Source organism: Arvicola amphibius, chromosome 8 (assembly GCF_903992535.2).
Source record: "Arvicola amphibius chromosome 8, mArvAmp1.2, whole genome shotgun sequence".
Classification (NCBI taxonomy): Eukaryota; Metazoa; Chordata; class Mammalia; order Rodentia; family Cricetidae; genus Arvicola; species Arvicola amphibius.
Genome location: NC_052054.1, coordinates 13137840 through 13165526, shown reverse-complemented (window position 1 = coordinate 13165526; position 27687 = coordinate 13137840). Strand labels below are relative to the sequence as shown.

Sequence of the window (27687 nt, the reverse complement as noted above, 5' to 3'; positions counted from 1 at the left end):
GGTTTCTTCTGCACTTGGGGGGGGGGGGGCCTCTAGAAGCATCAAAGCATCATTCATGGCTCTTCTACTTCCTTCCCTCTGTCCTCACCTTCCTCTCCTGACCACAGCTCAGACTGTGTACCCATAGAAGCACACATTCCCTACTTTCTAACTAACCCAGTACAAAGTGAAAAGGTATTTATTTACAAAATTAGAAACAGGGAGTGGTTGATTCATGTCTGGGAGACCAGGACACAATTGAGAATGACTGGGAAACATTCTACAGGTCGGGGTTAACTATCAAAGCAGAAATTTCTCCTCTGGCCTTCTTGAAGTTACTTTGAAAAACAACCCTACAGATTGGTCAAGGGACTTCATGGACTAATTTTGCCTTTAGATCTGAATGTTACTAAAGGAATTTGCATTCAAAGGTCAGTTAAATACATATTGATGAGAAGCCAAAGTAAAGCATTTAATATGGCAATCAGCCCTGATAAAAAGGTTTTGGAGCTTCAACTTGTGGCAGGGGTGGGGAGCAGGGGTGGATGAAAATGTGTAGATTAATGTTGTAAATAGAAGGCGTGGATGAATATTTTTCCCAGGTTAACATTTGCTCCATTTGCTTTTCTTCGATGACTCCACACACTGCAAGTCCCAAAGCACTGCCCTCCTAACAGCTGCTAGCCACAGGAAGAATTAGCAGTGGTGCCCTAAGGTTGAGGCATTGGCCTCTCTGTACATTATCCAGGTGGAGGACCCAGGGTGTCCTTTTCCATCTCATCCTGAGACTTTGTCTCACAACTTAGAGAATCTTCTAGCTCTTCTTTGCTTCTTGATTAACTTTTCCTTCCTTGAGGCAAGGATTATTTTTTTCATTCTGGTATACAAAAAGTCTTGATAATTTACAGGGAAATATGAAATGATTCTTTACATTTAATTTGTGGATATAGATTGGGTGACCACTTCTGTTTGAATCTGTCAAGCCACATTTGGTGCTATGATAGTAATATGTTTGTCAACAATTTGCAAAGGGCAGGTGAGACTTAGATGGGTTCTTAGTGAACTGTGGTTACGTTATGTAATTTATTTATTTATTTTATATCTGGACTCAAATAATGGTTATTTTTATGAGAAGATGTCATTGTGACTAATAAATTGTTCCTCCATGAGATTTCTTTAACAACAAACCTTGATTTCTATTAATATTTAGTTGGTAATTGTATTGCTTATATTTCATGTGGGTCAAGATTTCATGAGATATGTTCCTTTGTGTCTGCAATGTATGGCATAAATGTCATAAAACTTGAACGTTATGAGGAGATGAGCTAGTCTAAGGTGCAAGTTAAGAAAATGATGTGTAAGAAACATTGAAATTTAAGAGCTCTGGAGCTGGCTGGGGGGACAGTAATAGAAAGAAAGCATTCAGAAAATGATATTCATTATTCAGAAATGAATATCAATACATGCTCCCATAGTTTTCTCATGAGATTTCCTGAGCATTCCTCACGAATCAAAGTGCAACACAACTTCAGTAAGTCACTAGTATGCCTATTTTTCTCAAGCAAAAACGATATGCCTCTTGAATATATATATATATATATATATTGAACAACACATAATAGTAGTCTTTTAAAACACTATGACTTGCACTTCTATAAATATATTTAAATAAGAAACATAGATAGCTATTCACATCTCACACTATATGACACAAAACCTTACAAAAATAAAGCAATCCTGCTTAACTGTCTTGTTGTTTTGTGGGTCTAAGTTCTTTTCCAAGTTCAGGACAATTCAGAAATAATCTTGCAAATTTGGATCCCAGGAAAGCTGGATATAAATTCATACCACAGCCTGGGATGAACACAGTATAACATTCCTGGCAGTGAGTATTACAGTCTCCTGCCACTGTTCCAAGAAGCTGGGGGTGAAGGACAAAGGTCTCCAAATGTCTTGTGATGGTCTGTCTCCTAGACTTTGGGAGAAAGGGACACCTTAATCAGATCCCACACACACACCCTAGGCAAAGTATGAACATTTGAAATTGTCCTCTGAGTGGAACAGAAAGCTTGCTTTCTCTATGGGCTCCACACTCTCCACCCCACCAGGCCATACTCTTCAAATAAGCACTCAACAAATCGAAAAGGCACTGCTCTCTGTACCAAAGGTAAGAAGAGCCTTGTGTTCCACAAATGCCAACACATGTCCAGTTCCAGCAGCTACTGCGGAAGAGACCCCTCCACTCAAATTTTGCTGCCCACCAAAGGGGGTCCTCCACGTTTCTTTGTAAACGGAATGTCCCTATGAGTTATTATCCATAGTAAAATCGGGCCTCTTATTTATGGTAGGTTGCAATTCTCTTGAAAGCAAAAGAGGGGTTACCCCTTCCACATCTCCCCTAGAGCCATTTGTTCCTAGCAGCTCCCAGAAGGAGCACAGAAGATACGCCTGCTCAGATGAACTCCGTAACTCCAATATCGATGGATGCAACACACGGAAGCCAGGACTCCCACTGCTTCAGAACTGGCTTCACCCTGGTCGCATCCTCAGAAGAGAGGGAGGATGCCTCAGGAACTGGGTTTGGGGTTTCCTTGTAAGCAAAATGTCTGCCCTGGCAGTGTCTTGTAGAATGGCACAGGAACAAGGAAGGAAGCAGTCCTGTCTTCTGCTCAAAGAGACTTTTCAACACAGTCAGAAGAGCTGGGGTTCTTGAGTTCCTGGGGGGTGTCTTCAGGGTCCTGAGGTACCTGCTGCTGGTGATAGATGTCCTGGATCAGCAGTGTGTTCATGACCTTCCACTCCCTGTACTTCCTGGCTGTCAGCTTTGGATCATCCAGCAGTTGGTTAATCATGGCCAGATCATGTTCTTTGCACTGGCCAGGAAGAAAACAGGAAGGAAAGGGGCATCAGTGAGGACATGCGTATCTGAACTTCGGTGAGTCAACTTCCTCAGCCCTTTCACAGAGACATGGCCCTATGTGCCGCAGCACAACTGAAGTGGTTTTGCCCATTAATATTCTAATCTCTCAACACAACTGAGGTCTGACACAATATCTCTTCGCCCATGGGAGCCACCAAGAAGCTGTATATATTCACCACCAAGTTAGTGAAAGAGCCAGACAGTCTGTCTTCTAGGCTGGTCCTCCCTGACCCATCTGTTACTCCACACTGAAGGTGACTCCAGCTAAGGTTTCACCGGGTGCTGGCACACCCTGAAGTTTAGTTAGTTGTACACACTGGCTCTTCACTGATCATCCCGACTTCACTAAGTAAAACTGGAACACAGCAGTTTACCTGAGGCATAAGGTCACAAGATATATGTTTTTAAATTTTGTAGATTTTTTTAAAATTATTTTAGTAAGTCATATTCTATTAACATGCATATTTTATATAAAAATATGGTTTCCTTTTTTATTCAAAGATGAGATGCCTAACTTCCACCAAAACACTATGTGTGCATGGATGTGTGCAAGGATAAAATATCAGTGCGGGGTCCTCATTTCACTGGCGATCATTCATTCACATTTTAAGTAAGAGAACAGAGTCAAAATATAATCAGGATCAGTAAAAAGGTGGATCACTCATCCCTGGCAATTGTTAGGTTTGCTCGGGGTCTGGGTGTTTCACGATGACACTGAGACAGATTACTAGGGACTAGGGAGTTTATTGGGAGAGTTACAATACCATGGACAGACAGACAGACTGCACTGTAGGGATTCTGGCACCACCAGAGACAGTTTGGAGGGTTCACTGAAGGAAACCAGAGCCTATGTGGGAGAAGTGGAATTCTCTTTTTGTAGCTCTCTGAGGACAGGGGAGTTCTCAGCAGGAGGCTGTAGGTCTAAATCCCAGGCAGAAGGCAGTGAAGGGGTAGCTAATAGCATGTGTACAGCACCAATACCCTCAGTATTGCTAACGCCCACTTCAATGTTAATTTATTTCTCAGGTAAGATATCCTGTCTATTAGCCAGGGCCTCACAATGTTTGGGTAGAGTGTCTGTCGGTATCTGCAAGAAGAAGCCTGAGCAGAGGATTGGGCCTAACACTGCATTCTTAGAATAATTTGATCCCAAATGGCTTTTTTCCATCTCTGCAACCACGGTGCTAACTGAGCATGTGCAGTCCAATAAGTCACACAGACCCAGCGCCTGCCCCAAATTTGCTCACCCACACAATGCTGGTTCACACTTCCAACTCCAGAGCACCTTCCTTAGCTTAGACTTAGTGCCAGCTAGCATGTTCAGTGGAAAACTGTGAGCCCCCAGCTTGAACCACACAGTCTTATGTTCATGCTCTCCTGCCATCCAATGTAGAGCCCAGAATTCAGTGCCCCCAGACATCTGTCCCCAAAGCCTAAAAGAGGCTGGAGAGATGGCGCCACTGGTAATGGCACCTTGCTGTGCAATCCTGAGGGTTTGTGCATTAGCTAGTTTAGTGACAATGTGATACAAAGCAGAGTTATCAGAAAAGGAGGGAGCCTCAACCGATATCATAGTGTTGCATCACAGCAATAGTAACCCTAACTAGGACACTCTGAGTCTGAACCACTAGCACCCACATAAAAGGCCAGGATAGTTGCGTGTGCCTGTAATTTCAGAACTGCAGTGGGGGCAGAGACAGGAGGATCCAGAGGGCTCCTGGGACAGTCAGCCTCCCAGAAAGGTCCCTTCGGACTCAATGAATGGCCTAGACTCGGGGCAAAATGTTGGAAACAGATAGACAAGAACATATCACCTCTTCCTCTGGCCTCCACATGTATATGCATGAGTGACAACATATTCACATGCATGAACCATGCACAGACACACACACACACACACACACACACACACACACACACACAATTGGTTAATTCACTAACGAAGCCTTAAAAAGATGACCGAAAATACATTTCCTCCCTTCGTATAGTCTTGGCTCATAACACAGTGCCAAGCGTCATGTTGACAGTAAGTACCTTTCCACCACTGGACCCATCTCTGCCCACCCCCATGGAAGCATATGCATGCACAGCTCAAATGTCACTCACAGTCATGCTCACTGCTCTCATCTCAAGTTCAAGACCACCAATCATCATTCTCATCCTAAAATGTCAGTGGGATCACGCTCTGTCTTCCTCTTCTGAACTGAAAGCCCCATGAGGACCAACATGTTTGTCTGGTAGGACCACTGACCTCCCATGCCTGAGAGAATGACTGGCACACAGTACACACTCTCTTAATACTTACGGAATGCCTGACTATGTCAGGCCATAATGAAGAATGGGATACTGTCATTTGAGGCACAAGACTCGAAGGCATTGGATTAAATGAGAACAAACCAAATAAACACAACCATCCCATGACCTCCCTCAGATGGAAAAACCTTTAAGAAATCAACATGAAAGTCAACAAACAATTGCTAAGGACTGGGAACAGAAGGCCATCAGGAAACAAGAATAGAAAGGTGGACATCCATGGTGAATGCATAGTGTTTGGATGTGAAGAATATAACATAGTACAGAATCGTGAGGTGTTAATTAATATGTGTTAATAATAATAAAGCTATCCTCCATACCTCTACTGCTAATCTCCAAGGAGAGAAGGATTGAAAGGACAGTCACCAAGAGTTAACCAGGAATCACACTCCACCTTCTTTCTCTTTCCACCTTGCTAAATGAATATTTAAAACTCCCTTGGGCTGGAAGAAGGCTCAGCGTGTAAGGAAACCTGTGCCAGTCACAAAAGCGTTAGGACCTGAGTTTGGACCCTGAGGCCCATAAAGGGCCAGACACGGGAGCATGTAGCCATAACATTGGTATTCTACAGTGAGTCCCCGGAAGCCAGCAGGCCAGCTAGCCAGAAGAGACAAAAATGAGCAGAGACCTGTCTCAAACAGGTTCTCTGACCTCTACATAGGCACTGTTGTACACACGCTCACACTCAAACACACAAACATGTTCTCACACACAACAATTAGAAAAGAAGAAAGCTCTTCTCATTCTATTTCAGACCTCCTCCTCATCACTCATTGCCGATAACTTTGTTCTGTACTTTTGGAAGAAATGAAAGCAACCAGAAAAGCATTTCCAAACTTCTCGTACCCACTGCCCACACCAGCAAGAACACACACTGCCTTCCTTCCTGTTTGTGCAGATGAAAGATCTCCCAGAATAGGCTGCCCTCTCTCCTCGGGCACCATGGCTTCTGCTCTCATACTCAGGACACTCCCCTATGACTCAGCAATCTCCCCTCTCCACTGGGGCAATCCTCGCTGATGCTCATGCGCCATGTTATTTCTTCTACGATGCAAGTCCTAAAACTGCTGGCCACTGTCCCACCTTGGACGTGTCTACCTGATTGCTTCTATAAGACACTTTCTTGACTTTCCTTGTCCCTTGTCCCTGGTTCCTCATTACCCAAACTCTTGAAACTGCAGTGTTCACGTACCTGTCTTTGTCTGTGCCTATGTTCTCTGTGTATTATCTCTCTTGGTGACCTGCTATAATCTCTTCTACTTCCATACTCCTACAAGCTTATGATCCTAGACTTATACCTCCTGAAACATAGTTGTTCATTTAAATTTACCATTAGCTTTGCTTAAATAGCTAATTGTCAAGTCAAATACAACAGGTGTAAACCCGAGGTCATTTTACTGCCTGATGCCTTTAGATGTCCACACTCTAGATTTCAAGTGTTTCTAGGTAAACATTTCATCAAAGTACAGCATATGTAAAGAAAACTGCACAAACAAAAATGTTTGTTCTTGAGAAATTATCTCATAATGAACACACTTTCATAACCAACTCCAAAGTCAAGAAAAGACCCTTGTCCAGTGCCCACCTCGTAAGCTCCTCTTGTGTGCCTTCCCAATAGCTAAGAAATAATTATGATAGCTTTGATCATGACTAAACATATACACACTATCCACTCAATAATTTATGACTTATTTTTGTTTCCTGTTATAGGGAGCTATGGTATTTTTGTTGTTGCTCTTGTTGTCATTTTTGTTTGCTTTGTAATAGTAGGGGCTTAAACTCAAAGTTTTGTTGCATGCTATACAAACACTCTACCATAGAGTTATTTTCCTAGCCCTTGTTGTTATTCTTTAACATGGTGAGTTTACATATAACAGAGGCTTGCCACCTGCTGATGATCTCTGGGCATCCTACATCCTAACATGAGCTACAGTTCATGGGTCGCCAGCACTGTACTTCTCTGAGGCCTAGGTGATCCATGGAAATGAATTTCTACAGAGCAGAGAACAATTAGATTGGTCATGAGATAACCCTTGAGAAGGCCCCTACCATTCCCTGCTTCCTGAGATTCATCTGTCTATGGAATCCTCTTCCAGATTATTGGCTGACTGATAGCCTGTTTCTGTGGAAGGAAACGTCGCAGAAGTAAGGTGGTTTAGCGATGGGGACTGGGTTAGTGCTCACTTTGCTCACTCGCTGTCACTGTCTTCACACTTGCTCGTATAGGTCAGCTTTCTCAGCTGTGAGCTGCCCCATGTAGTCTTCTTAACAAGAACCTGCAGTCAGCCTCCACTCATCTGACAGACAGCAGCAGACATGCTCAGAGCCATAGGCTGTAAGGAACTGGATGCTGCCAAATTCTAACATGGGGACTGAGAAGCAGACATCCCCCAGTGGAGAAATGACCAGCCTAGAGGACACCTTGATCACACACTTACACAAGTGTTAATGATAGAATCCCATACCCAAGCCATGCGCAGACCATAGATCCACAGAAATTCTAATGGAATAAATGGTTTTTGCTTGAAGCTCTCAAGCTTCAGGGCCATTCATTAACCATGAGGTCTATTCTACTGGGAGAAAAGAAGTCACTGAGGTCATCCATCGCATGGCCTAACTATGAAGAGCAAGAATTCATGGAAAACCAGAGAGGCTGGTAAATGCCTTTGATGCTTTTGTTAGAGCACACAGTGTATTGTCAAAGTCTAGAATCCTCAGTCTGTTGCTCTATGGAATCTGGAGTTGCAATATTCTTCCATCATGTCCTGAACTACCCATAACCCCACTGGCTTCTGCTTTCTGCTGGTCCCAACCTGAACCAAACAGATCATCCCTCAGTAGATGGTCACCTTCCTGAAGGTCTTTCCCTCATTTCCCCCATATTCTAAACTTCTTACTGATTGACCAGCTGCCTGCTAAATACTCAGTCTATTCACTAGACGCTCAGTCCATTCAATCCTCTGGGCTATGAAGGCCCTCAAAGCTTGTACCGACAACGTTATTTATTGTGCTGTATTCTAGCCATCCGTTTTCCTGTCTCCATTGTCCTGAGCATCCCACTCCATGGTCACAGTGACCTAGTCTCGTACCTGGTACACAGTAAAATTCAGGAAATATTACTCTCCAATAATGAAGTCATTCATCCTACAAGATGGTAAAATCCCAACTTTCTCTCGCAGATTGCACTGAAGAACCCAACACATTCATCAGCTTTGCACACACCATGAAATGAGGGCTAGTGAAGGCTTTTCATCATTAACTATCAGAGAATTTCTCTGAACAAGGTGTTCCTTTGTAGAACTAAAACATTCTTCTCCTTGTCCTTTTGAGCATTATGTTTTGCAGCCTTTTGTGGTGCTTGGTTTTCTCTTGACTAATTGTGACATCTGACTACCAATAACCCACTCAGCTATCTCAGTATTATACTTGTGATTGGTGACATTTCTTCCTGGAAAAGGGACTCAATATTTTTAACAAGAAAAGACATGCACACTTCAAAATTAAATCGCAGGCTCCAGTGAGACTTTTCAGAGCCTATGAATCTTCTGATAATTTAAGATGACTACAGAGTGCCCTGCCCTCTGCCTGCCAATATTATAGTCTAAATGTAAAAGTAAGATGCTCCTATTGTGAGCAAGCCTTTGTTAGGGAAAGCTCTGGAAATAGCTTCAGTGCAATCCTGCATCCTGTCCCCTATTCCCACGTGACAACAACTGTTGGTTTAATACCACAGAATGTGTGCCTTCCACTGCCTGGTTTTCACCATGTTTCTTGGCTATAGTGCCTACAGTTGGCAATTAGTAAATAGTCCCATGGCCAAGCAGTGGTGGCACATGCCTTTAATCACAGAACTGGGGTGGGAGGGGGGGGGCAGAGGCAGGCAAATCTCTGAGTTCAAGGCCAGTCTGGTCTTATAGAATGAGTTCCAGGATAGCCAGGGCTACACAGAGAAAACCTGTTACAAAAGAGAGAAAGAGAGGAGAGAGAGAGAGAGAGAGAGAGAGAGAGAGAGAGAGAGAGAGAGAGAGAGGAGGAAGAGGAGAAGGAGGAGGAGGAGGAAGAGGAGGAGGAGGAGGAGGAGGAGAAGAAGAAGAAGAAGAAGAAGAAGAAGAAGAAGAAGAAGAAGAAGAAGAAGAAGAAGAAGAAGAAGAAGAAGAAGAAGAAGAAGAAGAAGAAGAAGAAGAAGAAGAAGATTCTCTAGTAGCACACATGGAATCAGGGGAAACCTTTATTTCTATTACTGTTTATTTTTGCTAAATATGTTCTATGTTGCTAAACAGCAAAAGATTATAAGAGCCAGTGATGGTGGATGTCTGCAGAGGAATAGTACTTTCTGAACATGAACACATAAGCTAACAGTGACTGAACTCTATGCATAAGACCCAAACATGATCAAGCTCAGCCCAGATCCCTTTATGGACTCATAAGGGGGCTCATACATTCCATCCCTAGCTGAAAAGACTGATTGCTGAGGGGGGAGGGAGAGTAAGTTTACTTCAGGGAAATGGGCCCTGAGCAGCTACCCATGCTCCAGTCCTGCCCCATGCACATACAGGCAGCACTAAGTACACTTTCTGGGTTTAAAAATAAGGGATAGAAAGAGCACACAAAGTTGAGTGGGGAAAGCGGTGGTGGGAGAGGAAGAAGGGAAGGAAAAGGGTGGATTTTTATCAAAATATATTACATGCATGTATGAAATTCTCAAACAATAAAAAGTTTTTAAAGCCAAGTATTGTGCTAGACACAAAATTACAGAACCAAATTACACACGGTCCTTGCCATTTGGGATTTGTGAATTCAAACACTGAATCAGACTGTATGTAAAACTGAAGCCTGTTGTGTACAGATGCTGCTGTGTGAGCGACCCAGAGCTTCTCAAAGGCCAGAGTCATCCCACTATGAGGATGCTACCTGCTCTGCTCTTTCCTCCTCCCACGGAAGCACTCTGAGCTGGCTATGAATCTCTCTGCAGCCAGCCATTCTCTGCCTACCTTCCCTCCCGCCCCCCAGGTTTCATAGTTCGAGACTGCCTTACCTTTAATGTGCTATTCAAGGTTCTGATCTTGTGGAGCTTCTCATTTACGGATGGGTTTTTGCACCGCTTGACAAAAGACTTTCTCAGTTCCTTCTTGGTTGAAGGCCGTCGGTCCCCAAGAGGAGACAGGCTAGCTTGCTCCAACGATTTATAGAGTTTCTCCATCTCATCATCTTCAGACACTTTTGTTTCTTCTGTTTAAAACAGAACAGTGTTCACAAATCCAATTAAAACCAACGCATGGACATCAGAGAGCGTGTTTCTCAAACAGTTCTGTTCAGACCTTCCTCTCAGATTGCCCGTCTCCAGACATGCAAAGCAGTAATGCTCTGTTGTCTGGCCACTCATACCGTGCTATTTTGCTACTCAGGAAACCACGAACCACTTATTGATGCATAACTATAGCATGTCCTAGTAAGGCCACACACTGACCTATTGCTTGGAGACTTTGAGAGTATGGTATAGTACTTCAATTTTCCAAAAGTTTGTGGGAGACATTTCAATCCACTTCTAACCCCTTAAAATTTATATCCTTCTCTCACACAAATGATTTCAATACCTCCTAAAATCTTAAATCATTTGAATAGCGACTCCAAGATCCATCTCACATCCAAATCAGGCTAAGAGTTAGGCTAGGAGATAATTTATCTGGGTTCGTCTGTCCATTTCTGAACCTGTGAAGTAGATAAATTGTTTGACAGGCAAGCCCTGCAAGCTAACGTTTACCACAAAGTCTGAACACCTATTTCCTGGTGCCTCCCAGAGTTTTCTGAGGAACAAGTTTGCCTGTTTGCTGGTGGTAGATATCATTTCTCACGCCACCCCACACTACAGTAGCCCCCCTCCTTTTAACTACACCTATCTGCCTCAGCCCACCAGAGTCTAGAGAGCAAGGTGCCTCTGCAGACCACTAAGGGATAGAGTGGGCACTACAAAGACTCAGTCCTGAGACATTTGTTTGGGGGTGTCAGGGATGCTTTCTACTTTAAAAAAAAAAGTAAATATATGAGCTAAAAGTTTCCAGGAGTCGTCCCAAGAATCAGAATGGAGCCAGTGCCTTCTAGGAGCCTCTAGACATAAGGAGCCAGTATATTCCCCTTGTGAGGCTACAGTGGGTATGGCTTTCAATCACAGGTATCCATGGGGACCTTAAATGACAGCAGCAGCACCTGAAGAAAATATTGACTCTGCATGGCTTCTGTTTCTCATAGAGCATTTCAATTCCTTGTTCCTTTGTTTCCTGAAAACAATCTTGGGAAATAAACACAATGAGGTTTCTTTCCCTCATGAAGCCCTCAATGTTTTTGTCTCCCCTCCTGTGCTGAGAAAGAAGATTCAGAGAGAGCCATATGGACAGTATGATCACACAGCCAGACTGAACAAAATGGGCTCTGAGATAGATACATAGGACAGTGGAGGAATACCAGAACACAGGGACTCGCCTCACATCATAGTTATTCTTCTGTGATTAGAAATGCTTAAAAATGAGTTTCTGCTCATTTACCTCAGAGAGTCATTATGAGTTATGCTCAATACTTGCCTCAATACAAAACAAAATCTTTCTAACAGCTGGCTTAAAGTGTTAGCCAGAACAGCATTTTTTTTCTTTTGTTTGAGACAATGTCTCACTGTGTAGCCTCAGCAAGCTGGAACTGGCGATGTTGATGTCAACCAGACTGTCCCAGAACTCACAGAGATCAGATTATTTCTACCTTCTGAGTACTGAGATTAAAGGTGTGCACCACCACTCCTGACCCAAAGCAACTACTTTGTCTCCTAATCAAATGGTATCAAAAAAGGAAGGAAACTGTGTAAAAATATATCTGAAAATAGACCTTTGACCTTGTACATTGTGCAGCCATCAAAAGTCAACTTATGTCAATCAACTCAAGAAAAGAAATCCTCGTTGTTAATCACTAGGAAAATGAAAACCCAAAGCCTAAGGGATGCTGGGCCATACTTGTCTGGATGGTTGATATAACGAAGACAAACAGTCATTAGGTGTAGTCAGGGATGAGGAGAGATGGAGGCTCTCCTTTACTACCAGTCGAAATGAAAAGCGAGCCACCAAGATGGTGGGGCTGATCTAATGGGAGCTCACCAAGGCCAGCTGGACTGGGACTGAAAAAGCATGCGATAAAACTGGACTCCCTGAACATGGCAGACAAAGAGGGCTGCTGAGAAGCCAAGGACAATGGCACTGGGTTTTGATCCTACTGCATGTACTGGCTTGGTGGGGGGGGAGCCTAGACTGTTTGGTTGCTCACCTTCCTAGACCTGGATGGACGGGGGAGGACCTTGGACTTCACACAGGGCAGGGAACCCTTACTGCTCTTCGGACTGGAGAGGGAGGGGGAGGGGAGCGGGAGGAGAGGGAGGGCAATGGGAGGCGGGGAGGAGGCAGAAATTTTTAATAAAAAAATAATAATAACAATATATATATTCATTGATATTCTAATAATCTTGAGTTTATACAATTTAATTATAAAATTATCAAATGAGAATACAACCATTCTAATGAATACAAAAAAAAAGAAAAACGAGCCACCATTGCAGAAAGCAGGTTGATGGTCTGCAAGAAGTTACAATGACAATAGCACCCTGCAGTTCCAACTCTGCATTTATATTAAAGAGAAAGAGAAACATGTTCCCACATCAGTTGTACATAGCTACTCATAACAGCGTAATTTAGAAGAAAAAAGGAGATGAACACATCTTTTATCAGTGCTTAAGTGGATGAAGGGAATGTGATATATGCACATTAGAGCCCTCAGCAAAAACTTAATGAAGTGTTAAATCTCCCACCACGTTACAACCTGGATTCAACTTGGGATCATAATTATTGGAAAAAAAAAAAAAACAGTCACAAAAGACCGCAGGTTCTAGCATATGAAATATCCAGAACAAGCCAACTCATGGAGACAGAAAGCTCCTGGGAAGCCAAGGGCACAGATGGAAGTGAGGAATGCCTGCCATGCATAGGGTTTTCTTTCTGTGGGGCTGAATGTTCTCGAATCATGCTGTGGTGATAGCTGTCCAGCTCTGCGAGCAAACTACAGCCCACCAACAATAAATCTGAGGCTGTGTGAAGTATGTCACTGCAGCCGAAAAAGCTAAAGTGGGTTCTTAGAAGGCATCATGATAGCAGGTGCCATGTTCACAGAGAAACCCCAAGTCCTAGAATAGTCTTTCTTAAGCAACTACAGCAAATGGAGCCAGACCCTGTGATCCTAGGGGGTGGTTGGGAAGTAGAGACAGGAAGCCATCCAGTTCAAGGTCAGCCGGGGCTCTGTGGAAGATCTTATTTCACAGAAACAAAAGCAAAGACAAACAGCTCATAAAGACCCATTAGCATTGAGAACTTGTCACAAGCACAAGGACACAGAACCCACGATGCTCTCTTTTTCATAGTCAACCATGTAACACTATATCTAAAAACCCCTTGCTGTATTTATTTCATAAGTAACATCCGCAGAACAAGCTTTAAGAAATAAGCAAACGTATGAAAAAAGCTAAATAAAGAACTGTTTCACTGAGATGCCTCGTGCTCACCAAGCAGTAGTTACTAAGGACAGAGATAAAAGCGTAATTTGTTTTTCACTAATACATTACATGTATAATTATGCCAGGGTAAAACTATAGCAACATAATTCATCTGGCTCAACAGATAATAAATCAGTCATGATAAAAATAAACTTAGAGGTTTGGGATGAGAAGGAACAGAGTATGTTCTCCAAATTAAAAAAAAATGAATAGGATTTCTTCTTTTGGATAATTTTTTATGCGTAATATACTGATGTAAAATTAATAATGTTTATGTTAAAAATATCAGAAGTTATATCTGCACACTCCCTCACTGACACATACACAGTTTCCTCTTTACCTAGTTTAAACTTTGGGTTGTTAGTCATGAAGATATTAATTAGCGTGTGTGCATGCATGTCTGTGTGCATGTGTGTGCACACATGTTTTGTGTGTGTGTGTGTGTATGAGCATGGGCATGTGTGTGAGTGTGTGTGCATGCATGTGCATGTGTGAGCGTGTGAGTGTGCATGTGTGTATGCATGTCTGTGTGTGTGCACGTGTGTGTACAAGGCATGTGTGCATGTACGTGCATGCATGTGTATGTATGAGTGTGTGTGTGTGTTTGTGTGTGTGTGCGTGTGTAAAAGTTAATACTCAGTTCTCTGTAAGCCGTCTGCAATGCTTGAAATGTACAAGGCATGTGTGCATGTACGTGCATGCATGTGTATGTATGAATGTGTGTGTGTGTGTTTGTGTGTGTGTGCGTGTGTAAAAGTTAATACTCAGTTCTCTGTAAGCCATCTGCAATGCTTGAAAGATAAGGACTTTTGCTTCAGCCCATCCAGGAGCAAGATCCCATCCTGGCAAGGACTGGGTGTGTCCAGTTAAAGACCAACTGACAAAAACAAATCAGTCATCTGATTCTTCTCCCTCAGCAGAAACCAGAACCTGAAAAACTAATGTCAGACCTCTAATAATACAATTCTCAAATGCTCCACAAACTCATAGAAAATGAAAGAGCAGACAGTACCGTCAGGAGTAAAGAAAAAGCCTTCAATGACTTCCTACTGAGTCCTATTCTAGGAGAGGTGTGGCGTGCTACCAGACACCCAGGGGACTTGTCTGTGACTCATCCACGTCCACACCAAGACAGGGGATATATATTGTTTTTACTGCTGTTAGTGGCTGGTGCTTAGGTCGTTGCGGGACCATAACATGAACATCTAGTAATAACAGAAGCAGGTGATAATGGAAACATTGGATAAAGGGGGATCCACAGGTACATATGTATGACAATACAGCTTGCCTCTGACCATGAAGTAGAGGAGAGAGGAGTCCTTCTGAATGGTGTATCTGCTGTAGTGCTGCTGGGTCACCCTCTCCAAGCACAGCTGTACCATGATGGGTTGCTGTAGGAGCTCAGGCCCTGCCAGGTAAGCCTCTCTGAATTAGCCTTTCAATATCTTCCTAATATTTATTTTATTCTGTGGATGTGAGTGTTTTGCCTGCATGTCTGTATATGCACCATGTGCATGTATGCCTGGTGCCAGCGGAGGTCAGAAGAGGCATCAGATCCTCTGGATCTGGAGTTGCAGACAGTTGTGAGTCCCCATGTTGATGCTGAAAGCCTACCAAGGACCTCTGCAAGAGCAACAAGGGGTACTCTGAACCACCGAGCATCTCTCAGCCCCTCTAGGTTAGCCTTGTAGTAAAATAAATTTAACATCCCTTTTTGTATACATGCAGCTCTTTTCTGAATTATAATTTCATTCTAGAAAGCACGAATTTATCTTTCTCGTCTTACCAGATTGCAAAGTTAAAGATGAGAGGGTTGGCAGGAGCGATCCCTCATCTCTCCCCCATTGGAAACAGAAGCCATGTGAGTTATTCCCACCTCCCTTTTCTCCCGAGACAAAACAAGTGACTTTTGTCTGACAGTGAAGTGTTCCCTCCCAAGTGTGTATCACAGTCTTCCCTGTGGGACAGGACTTGAATTCCCACCGATACACGGGTGCCTGATGGTCTATCGCCCTTCATCTGACTGGTGTTTGTCAAGGTTGGAAGCGTTATCTTATAGACAGGGAAAGTAGAGTCTTGAAAAACAGTCAGTGATTTTTTTTTTCCCTCTGCTGCCAATTAGTGGTGGGCACTAAAAATAAAAGCTCCATTATGTGGAGGCCCATGTATTTCTAGACCATTCTTCACAAATTTGAACAGGGCAACAGTCTCCCGGGGAACTCAGGAAAATGCAGGTTCTGCTTCAAGTCCATCTGGGATGGTGCTGATCTAAGCGTGTGTGTGTGTGTGTGTGTGTGTGTGTGTGTGTGTGTGTGTGTGTGTGTACGCATGTACACCAGCGTGCAAGAGTGTGTGCCTATGTATGTGTATGAATGAGTGGATGTGGATGTGCAACATGTGTGTAGATGAATGCATGTGTATATGTGTATGTGTGTACACATGTGCATGTTCCTGCATAAACTGATGCACATGCACATTTGCATGCCTGCATGTAGAGGCCTGGTGTCAATCTTGATTGTCATTCCTCAGACCACATCCATATTGGTTTTGGATTCCAAGTCTCTCATAGGGATCTGAGACTCATGGGGTAGCCTAGGGTGGCTGGTGAATTCCAGGATGCCTCTCTACCTCTTCAGCATCGGGACTACAAACAAACCAGGACAAACGGATGTTCACATGGACACTAGGGATCAAATCCAAGTCTTTGTATTTACATAGTTATTTCCACAGCCCTTCTAGACCTTCTAGATTTTTGGTGAGTTCATAGGTCCACTGATATACTTTCAGTAGCAGGGTTGGACCACCTATTGGTAAAATTAACCGGACTGGATTCTCAGGAGGGCAAACGGACTTGAATGACAACTAGAAAACCGAGACTAGTCACAACGCCACACTGGCTGTCTCTGGGACATACCCTAATCAAAGAGAAAAGGAAAGCAATCCAGCTCTATTCAAATGAAGTACACCTCAAATCAGGGCTGGTAAGCACCACTACACCACAGGGTGAATAGAAAGGAACCTGAAATAACTGTTTTTACTAGACGTCAGCTAGACTAACTCAGAATATGTCAAAGACTAGTAAACTTTCTCCAGATTTGAGTCAGTTAGAATGGAAAAGGGATAGAATGCATATCCCAAGGTCCTTGGGGCTGGAGCGTTCACTCAGTGGTTAAGAGCACTTGTTGCTTTTAGAGAGGACCTAGATTCAATTCCCAGCACCCATATGGTGACACCCAGCCATCTGGAACTCCAGTTACAGGCTCTCCGGTACCAGAAAACCTTCTGATCTCTGCAGCACTAGGCACATGTGGCACACATACATACGTGCATGCAAAACACTTATACATATGAAATGAAGTATATAGATCTAAAGAAAAAGGTAACTACAACATAGGTCCCTTATAGCAAGATTGGAAACATACCAGCATTTTAACTAATGCTTAGAAGTTCTCTCCTTCCCAAGACTGTGCAAAGTGAATGTGTGGCTTCCTCCTCCTACGTGCTATCCTATTGTCTGCTTCTGGCAGGACAGGACAGCTCCCAAGGCCCAGAATTTGCCTGTCGGGAACACTGTATGCAGATTATCTCTTGAAATGCTGTATTTTCAACTCTGCCTCCCCCACTATCTTATTTTTGGTCTTGCTTGTGCTTTCTAGAATGTGGCTGTTTGTTTTCTATTTAAAACATAAAAGCTGGCTTCAGAAGACAGGAGATAAATTCATGCACCAGATTTTATGCCCGGGTTTGAAAAAGAAACCTTTTAGAGAGTTGAAAAGTCCAAATAATATCCTAAGAGAGATCATTTTAATCTTCAAATGTAAAACATTTGGAAAGTACTAGGGAGAAAAAAAGCACTACAAGTTTCACATGCAATGTTCCAGTGCTCAAGAAAAGAAAAGCCACAGTAGACACCTGTCACCAACAAGGCCAACAAGAAAATGGTGATATGTACACACTGCATATCCTAAAAAATAATATTTAATATATAACAGCTGATGCCTAGAGATCAAAAGGCTCTTATACTCATTCTTTATGTGGTAATTAGGCAATCCGACAACACAGCAAGACTTGAATTATGCAGACTTCAATTCCTCAAATAAAAACAAATCTAGACAGCTAATTTGAATCTAAAAGTACTTCTGATCAAGCACATAAGGAGAGCATCATGCCGATGGACAAGTCTCCAGACTCTGCCACTGCAAGTGGAGCAGATGCCATGCGCTCTTTTCCTTCTTTGTCGGGCGATGCATCTACCATCAGTCCTTCAAAATCTTCCCACAGTCCTGGAAGGGAGCCTCGTCAGCACTGGCTTCCAGAAAAGAATGTCAACATAATGGAAGATCACAGAGCTTGACAAAGGCACGAAGAGACAAACAGGGTATAAACAGAAGGCTATCATTCCCTATGCTACAACATCCTATAAACACAACATGGTACAAACATGGGTTTTATACCCAAGGTTATCATTCCTATATTATGATATCCTGTGAATACAGTCTGGGCAGTGTAGTTCAATTTTCATAAAGCTCAACAGAGACCCTTGAACCCGACAGTCTACAGATACTGTATCAGCAGCAACCAGCTGACTATTCAGATCCCTGTTTTTGCTACTTCTGCAAAGGGTCTACCCAGAGCTGGGCATGCTGAGGTGCCCATGTTTCCTGCTTAAAGGATGGGAAAATCAGAGGATGACCAGAGATCTAGGACCCCTCAGTCTGAACCAGACAGATAACGGAAGCCCTTCCATTCTCCGTTGAGTGAGTTGTGTACATAGCCTGTGTGTGAGAGCAGGAGATATGAATATAATAAAGGCGTGAGTGGTTAGAAATAGGAACGAGAGTGCTGAGCGAGTGACTTGGTAAACAAGGAGCTTGTCTCACAAGCGAGAGGACCTGAGATGGCTCCTGAGACCATGTAGAAAAGAGAGCCCTGGGGGTACACACCTGGTAACGTAAGCTGGGGGCGGTAGCACTGGCCTCCCTACAGGTGCAGCCCTGGGATGGATGAGGATGCTCAAGTTTCTAGTGTTTATTTCCTACTGTGCTTATTCCTACACAGGAAGTTGTAGACCCCTTTCAAATGTCTGAGAATAATCCCAACGGTCACTTTGCGTTTTCAGGCCCAAACGTGAAGGTCTGGATTGCAGCAGGTCCCCAGTGTTACCACCCAGCCACAAGCATTGAATGCCTTTCCAGAGTAGAGTCGTGTGGTTTAAGAGCTCACTTATTTGGTTGGACAACATGTAAAGTCTCAATAAATATGGACATAAAATTGTTCCTGATTGGCTTGGTATTTTGATCCAGGATATTTCAGGTGTTTTTTACAGACACAGAGAATCAAGTTCCTTATACACCTCTTTCCAACCCTTAGTCTGTCTAGCTAGACACACTAACACCTTTCTTCACTTATCCTGTAGCTTCTGACCTTTCATTTCTTCCAAAAGTCCTGGGGTCCTATGCAGTATAAACACTGCTGGGGACACCCCGGAGCTCAGAACAAGGCTGAAACAAAAGTACATTCCCTGGGGGATTCCCACCTTAAATACTTACATTATGATTTGAAGCAATTTACCCTATCATCTTAAATTCTGCTTTCTTCATTCATAAAGAGAAAGTAAAAATAAAAATCTCTTTCTAGCTTTGTGGTGATGGAGAAACATTGTTTATGATACCAACCATACTATAAAGTGCCCGCTATACCATTCATAGACATATGGGCTGCATAGCTGTCCCAAAACATGAAAAATAAATAAGACATAAACTGCCTGGAGATAAAATAGCAAAACTGCCTTATTTACAGAGGCATGAATATATGTATATATTCATATAATAAAATATAAATATACTAATTAATATATTAAAATAATATAAGATATAAATATATGTGATATATTTATAAATATATCTATAAAGACATAAATATATATGAGAGTTAAAGAAAAAAGTTAAAATTTTTTACAAATATACTTCGTTTCAAGTGCACTTACATAACCACAGATGAGCGTGCCTCAGTGACAGCCACCTGGTTAGAATATGAAAGGCTCTGGGTTCAGTCATTAGCAGGACAACACATGAGCAAGGGAAACCAAAAGCTTAATTCCAAATACATATATATATATATATATATATATATATAGGTATATATATATATGTACATATATGTATATAAATGATGTAGGTGTGTCTTCTATCTATCTGATGATGATTTCATTGGTTATTTAATAAAGAAACTGCTTGTCCTGATAGGTCAGAACATAGGTGGGTGGAGTAGACAGAACAGGATGCTGGGAATGAGGCAGATGCCTCGGGCAATTGCCCTGCCTCTCCTCTCTGCGACAGTCGCCATTGAAGCCAGCCACCAGGTCAGACATGCTAAATCTTTCCCGGTAAGACACTACTTTGTGGTGCTACACAGATTATTAGAAATGGGTTAATCAGGAGGTGAGAATTAGACAATAAGAGGCTGAAACTAATGGGCCAGGCAGTGTTTAAATGAATACAGTTTGTGTGTTGTTATTTCAGGTAAAAAGCTAACCATGCGGGAGCCGGGCAGGTTGAAAAGCAGGCCTGCCCGCAGCTCACACTACTGTGATGAAATATTACAAATAAAATAAATATATATCTTAAAGTAGCATTTAAAATATAACTTGTAGAAATTAACAAAATAGATCTTCTATAGAGAAGACGAGAAATCACAAAATTTTATTACAAGATATAATAAAACAGATAAACTATAACAGGTTAAAAGAATAATTTTATAAATTGAAAAAATATTAAATCATAACAATTTATACTTCCCTCTGGTTGATTCTAAAGACACAATGCAATCCAAACCCAAGAATGTGTGTGTTTGTGTATCTGTGTATGTGTGTTGGAATGTGTGTGTACACAAACCACAAACAAGTATAGAAAGTATCTGGAAATTAAAATGATCAATAACATACCAAACACCCTTTAAATAGAACAAGGTAAAAAAAAAAATACTTTCCTAGATAATAAGATTTTAATAAAAACTTAAAGAATAGTGTGAGGCAGGGCAGAAAAACAGTAGACTATTGACTAGATGAGATGGATGTCTACGGTTGGGAGAAATAGACTGATAAGAAAAGAAGCCCCTGAGGATTTAGGAGACCATCTAGGAGAAAGAGTGTGTTTAAAATAGAAGATATGGGGCGAGGGAAGGGGTTACACTTGTAGATAAAGCCAGGCGTGATTGCATCTTGTTGATGAAGCATGGAGAAGTGACTTCAAACCATTCATACAGCAGGAAACAATAGGCTCATAAGATCAGTGCAAGAGCTGTGGAGACGATTCAGAAGGTAAAGTGCCAGATGAGCAAGTACGAAAACCCAAGTTTAGACTGGCAGAACCCACATGAAAAGCTAGGTCTGCAGTGCAAGACAAGCATCTATAACCCCAGAATGGGGTGGAGAGAGGGGGAATCACTGAAGATCATTGGTCAGGGGACAGCCTAGGAAAGCAGAGATCCAGGTTCAAGAAAGGGCTCTGTTTCAAAAGTTCAAAAGAGAGACTGAACATAAAACTCTGGCTTCCTCACACATGTGCACACATGAGTGCATGTGCACATTCACACAGAGAGAGAATGAGAGAGATAGAAAGAGAGAGAGAATAATAAAACCACATACAAATATCACCAACACATAAAATCAGTGTGGGAAGGAGTTTCTTACTTAAGATGCAAAAGTGGTATTAATCAAAAGTCCTTTTAAGGTGCTATAGGCCCCCAGTAAGCAATTTCCTCCCACCAGCTGCCCTCATCTCCAAGGGTCCACACCTCACAGTATTGTCACAGGCTGGAGACTAAGCTTTAGCACATAGGTTTCTGGGGGAAAGATATCCAAACCATGATGCCTGACAACAGCAAACAGTACTGAGCCTGAGGAACAGTGGGAACTCAAAGCCATTGCTAGTGAGAGTGTAGAACATCAGAGATGTTGCAAAATAGCCTATGATTTCCTACAAAGTGAAATGCATTCTTATGCAACTCAGCAATGGCCCACCTTGGTGTTTACCCAAAGGAGCTGGCAACGTGCAGCTATTCACAGCTGCATATAGGGGTCACCTGAAGGCTTAACTCTCATTCTAAAAACTTAGAAATAGCTCTGAGGTCATTCATAGTTGAACAGACAAAATGAGATCAATTTACCCAATGTAATACTGTTCAGTAATTGTTTAAAAAATGTGTATCATGCCAGGTGGTGGTGACGCATGCCTTTAATCCCAACACTCGGGAGGCAGAGGCGGGTAGATCTCTGTGAGTTTGAGGCCAACCTCGTCTATAAGAGCTAGTTCCAGGACAGGTTCCAAAGCTACAGAAAAACTCTGTCTCAAAAAAACCATAAAATAAATGCATCAAGCCATGGGAAAATCTTGTTTCTATACCAGATGGAAAAAAATGTCCATCTGAAAAGGCACATGATATCAGAAAAGATAACAACAAAGAGATAGTAAAAAGATTGGCCAGGAATTGTGGCACATGCCCGTAATTCCAGCATTCTTGGAAAAGATTAGTAGTTGTCTGATGCTTGGAGAGGAGCAGGCGAAGAAGAAGCACAGGGCATGCCTAACACGGCAGACTTCTATGAGACTAGTTTGGGGATACACGACATCACATATAATCAGATGCGCAAAGCTTTCCTGCCAAAAGGAAACTCCCAACTACAGGCTTCAATCCATAAGAACGTATATGTATTTCTGTGGGGTGCACAGCCCCAGTGGATACATCTACAATGCAACCCCCATGCCTGCAGCCCAAAGCGCACTCCAGAAAAGGAAGACAAAGATTGCAAGCATGAGAGATCCAAGATGTCTATGGCGAGACAGTGTCCTTTACATAGGGGAGGGAACTGTATCTATGAAATCTTAACGACATGGTTGCCTAAACAAGATTTGCACAGATGACACCAAGTGACATGCCAGCATGGATGTCTTAAGGCCCTATCCCTCGATGAAGACAGTCAATAGCTGCTAAGGTAAAAAGAATCTATTTTCTCCAGGGACTCAGTAGGTTGTATATAGACGTGTGTGTGTGTGTGTGTGTGTGTGTGTGTGTATTTACATGCTGTGTATATACATATGTGTGGATATATAAAGTGCAACAAGAATAACTAAAAGAAAAGAGGCCATGAATTTGAGATGGAGTGGAGGCTACTCAGAAGGAATACCTCCATATCTGTTTCGGGTTGTGAGAAGTGAACCACACACATGTGAAATATTGTGGGGCAGGGAGGAGAGAGTGCTTGCTGCTCAGGCTCTCTACAAGTCCAGCCTTGTTTAAAAGCTAAGCCTGTGAATTTGAAGTGTTTGCTTCTATCAACATTTCACGCAGTAGCCCAAAGCTGTGGGGACTGTGTTCACCAACAGATAAGGCTTCTCATGGTGTTGTCAAACAATGGAGTGCCAGAAAGCAATGGAAAGGAACAAATTTCAGCAACGGTGGAGAGGAAAGCTAGGAAGGTGGCTACTCTGTGTGTGTGTGTGTGTGTGTGTGTGTGTGTGTGTGTGTGTGTGATGTTAGTCCATGCAAATGATGCTTTTCACCCTAACAAATTATCCTCCATAAAGAAACACTAAAGATCGAAACGTGCAGACAGACATGGAAAGAACCAGAAAAACCAAACACGTATCTATAAACAGAAAGGAGTTATAAGAAAGAAACGGAAATGACTGAAGACCATTGTGGTGATTCTCAAATCCGCTCCCACCCACTAGACCTTACGATGAGCCAATACGAACTTCTGCATAATTGATAGCCTAACGGTGAGCTCAGAAATGACTCTACCATCAGATAGCAAAATGTCCCCTAACTTTCCTTCCAGTGTGTTCTTCTAAACTCTAAGCATATAAAAGAAAACAGGAAATGCTCAAGACTAGTTGATAAAGCACAATCCTGGTAGCAGGGCCTTCAGAGAAGTTTCCAAAATGACACACATCAGGGGCCTCTCTTCTCTCAAGAACAAACTGAGTGTTCTAATCTGAGGAGTCACAGCCTTGTGCAGGGGTGTATCTGGTGTAGTTGGCCCCCAGAGCAGACTTCTTTTAAAGCACTTTTTCAGTTTATGAATGTGTTTATGTAAAAACCTTCCCCTGAAGATGCCCTTCTCAACACAGGGCATTCTCCTGCGCCTTCACCGAATACGTGCTTTCCGCTTTGCACGCCCATCTTCCACCATGAGCTGTGACCTCTAACTCTGGCTTCTACTTCTTTCCAGCTGTCACCCATTCCTACTCCTTGAATCTAGATTCCACTGTCACCAGCTCCAGAACTCCTGCTCCAGTGAGTTGGCACAGCCTCCCACTCCTACTTCCTCAGTCCCAGTAGAAAGTATAGAACTAAGAAGGGATAAAAAAGCCAACTAAAATATAAGTACCACGGACGACCTAGTTATAGGGCATGGGTGGATTTGCAGACAACCTAGTCAGTTTGTTTTATGGTAATTGAGAGAGATCTTTGGCACATAATGGGGAGCAATGAAAGACATAGTGAGTCAGCTATCCATGTTTGAGATCTAAGCCATGACAGCCCACTGTCACATATACAAGATGTTCCTATTAGTAAATATTTATCACCACGTTAAAATCATTTCTCATTCTACTCCAAAATAAGATCACTGGGAAATACTCTCTGAACTAAATGAAATTCTAAGCACACAGTGACTGAGATGAGACAGAACACAGACTCCTCCATCTCTCCTTTGTTTCCAATCTCTACCTTTACCCTGAGCACCTCAGAGGCTTCCTAACCCCCTTAGTTCCGGCTTCCCTTTATCCTATGAAAGCCTCTGGTCTAAGACTAAAGGAGTGTTTGAAACTACAGGTCCCTGTATATCATCACCTCAATTACAAATGTATTATCTGTTGAATAGTGATGCCTCGCCCATCATTCAATATTGACCCGATGGCCTCTCTTCCTCCCTTTCCCATGTCCCACCTCCATGCACAAGACTCCCTTGGATGGGATGATATTCTGTGTATTAGTAAAGCCTTGTATATCTCCTCTGTGACACTTTTCTGCCTGGCTTTCTTTTGTTAATCATGTCTTATCCTCCCACTCACCCCACTTAGATGTGAAGGAGTTTTAGCACACTCATCTTTACACTTTCGAGTTGTGTTAGTACATGAGTACATGTTAGAACCATCTTCATAATCATAACGGCAACGCTAAATTCAGTTGAGTTCAGTAGCAGACTTAGTTTCTTTTTAATCGACTTTTAAATCTTACATTTCACAGCAATGGCCAGAAAGTCACCCCCCAAAGAAAGGAAGCGCCCATAGGAAAACAGAGATGAGTTGAGCATGCCAGTAACCCCACCACCTTTCTCCAGCTAGGCTTTGTTGAACGACTTGGTGGAGAATCCCTAGAGTCGTTGCAGTCTGAAAGCTGCAGTAGACAAAGGCAAGCCCATGCCATTAACATCCCCTCCCCTGTTTCTAATGGCTTACACTACAGAGAGACATGGCTCAAAGGATATCTGAATTCAGAATAAAATTCTAGCAACCACAATTTTAATTGCATACCAACTGCAGAATATTTCTTCCATTGTCTAGATAAAAGAAAGGCTATAATACATGCTGTCTGCTCTTTTCAGAACTCGGTTATTAACCTTTAAGATTCTTTTCTAGGATAAAAGCCTCCTTCCCGGAAAATGTGTCTCAAGACTAGATCCTAGTCTTCTAACACTATAACTCCTCTCATGGATGACACTGAAACTCCAAGCCTGCTCTGAAACCGTTCTGCTCAGCACAGCATTTTAGACACCAGAATTTCAGAGACTTCTCCCCACACTGGAAAGGTAAAACAACAATTTTTCGAAGTCACACAAAAAAGCTACCTTCTTCTCCAACGGGCAAACACAGACATGCGCAACACCCAAGTTGATTACTCAACATCAAGTCACAGCAATCACAGGGGAAGATTGGGCTGCCGTTTCCATGGAGATGACTTGATGTGGTTCAGCTCTTCTGGGAATGAAACCAAATCCCCAGCAGCAGGAGAAAATCAGCAGCAAGAATTCTCTAACATATGGCAACTGCCATCAAACTAGTGAGGGAAAATACCTTCATTTTCTCTTCCTCTCTACCAGGAGAAATACCTTTCCATCAAGCTGTTTGAAAAATCACCTAAATTTTGTTGGTCATTCTGTGTGTAATTCAAAACTGATTACTACCAGGTCTCTTTATTCTTAGATTAAAAGAGCTGTTGGCTCCCAGCTGGATTTCTCAGCACATGAATTCCCAGGATGGCACTTAGGCAGGGAAGAGAAACACAAGCATCTTCTCGTGACTCTGTTTGTTAATCCTAAAGGGAAACTCAATCTGTAGGGTTATCTCTTGGGAAAGAACGTAAATGGAATTTTAGCATCTCTGAAGTTTTGGAAGTCTTGATTGTCACAAAGAGGAGAGGGTTATTTCTACCTCTTATTAAACTTATTTATTTACTATTATTGCATGCGTAGGAGGTGTGGGTGTGCACATATGTGCCACAATATATGTGCAGATTAAAAGAACAGCTTCTTAGAGTCAACTCTTTTCTTCTACCTTTATGTTTGGCCAGGGGCTCAAACGTGGGTTCTTAAGCTTATATAGCAAGTGCTTCACCTGCTGGGCCATCTTGCCAACCCCTTCTTTTTGCTTCTTTTCCTAATCAAATAAGTAAATTCTTAAAGGGGAAACAACGGTTGGCTTGGTTTCCCCATTCTTAACATCAGTATCTTCTTTTTCACAGTTATTCACATTTGTTTATTTATTTTTATGAGAGCTTTGTACCGTGTTTTGATCATGTTCACTTCCTCTTCCACAGCTCTTTCAAGCTCCACATCCTCATCCCTACCCTCCCAACTTCATGTCCTTTAAAAACAAACAAACCTTTAATCTAATTTGTGCTGCCCATTTATTCTTGGCTGTATGCAAGGCCATATATCTGCACCTTGTAAGCACCAAACCAAAGGTCACTTAAGATCAACTCTTGGAGATTTCTTGTGTTGTCACAAGAACAAAAATGCTATCACTCCATAATACACACTCTACTCTCAATGAAAATGGCCATCTTCAAATGATGACGACACACAGGTACAAGTCACCTTAACTTTGAACAGCTCATAACTTCAAAAAAAATGTTTCTTAACTCATGTTTACACATCCCACTTGTGATGTGGGAGAGTCTTCTGTTTGAGTTGATTTCATTGGCTAATAAAGAAACTGCCTGGCCCATTTGATAGACCGCCCCTTAGGTGGGTGGAGTAGACAGAACAGGAAGAAGAAGTGAGGTAGAAGGATCAGTCAGATGCTACGCCTCTCCTAAGTTAGGCAGACCGCTGTGCCTCTCCTCAGAGAGATGCCAGATGCGATGAAGCCAGCCACCAGGTCAGATGTGCTGAATCTTTCCCGGTAAGACACCCTTTGTGGTGTTACATACATTATTCGATATGGGTTAGTCAAGATGTGAGTAAGAGGCTGAAAATAATGGGCCAGGCAGTATTTAATAGAATACAGTTTGTGTGTTGTTATTTCAGGGTATAAGCTAGTCAGGAGGCCGAAAGCAGGGCGGCGGGAATGCAGCCCACAGCTCACTACAGAATGGCGCCCACGTGGATAATTGAATCCACAGAAAGCCTGAGAAAGCTTGGGAAAGAATAGAGTAAAGCATGTTTTCTTGGTAGCAGTTATTTCTCAGGTTTGGCTTTGCTTGCTAGAGGTAAGAAAGCACTCTCATTTAAGAGAGGCTTCCTGACTCAGCTTTAGCTGCAAAATCTTGCAGCTCTTTTAAGAGGTCCTGCCATGAAACACTTAAATGGTGTTGATGAAAAGCTGAACGTTTGTTTTTCGGTTTTCAGCCGTAGCAGGAAAAAAGCTGTGCCATTTTAAAATGCCAGCTTTCT

General features: G+C 42.5%; 1 protein-coding gene across 1 annotated transcript in view; it reads right to left on the bottom strand.

Annotated features, from left to right (window-relative positions):
• Positions 1-534: 534 nt before the first annotated feature.
• Ipcef1 (interaction protein for cytohesin exchange factors 1) overlaps positions 535-27687 on the bottom strand; it is an 80798-nt gene continuing 53645 nt past the window's right edge. Inside the window, exons 8-9 of the mRNA XM_038339173.1 lie at positions 10248-10441; positions 535-2852 (exon numbers count right to left, since the gene is read on the bottom strand). Coding sequence (XP_038195101.1) covers positions 2649-2852; positions 10248-10441 — 398 coding nt within the window. The 3' untranslated portion in view covers positions 535-2648. The remainder of the gene's footprint in view (positions 2853-10247; positions 10442-27687) is intronic.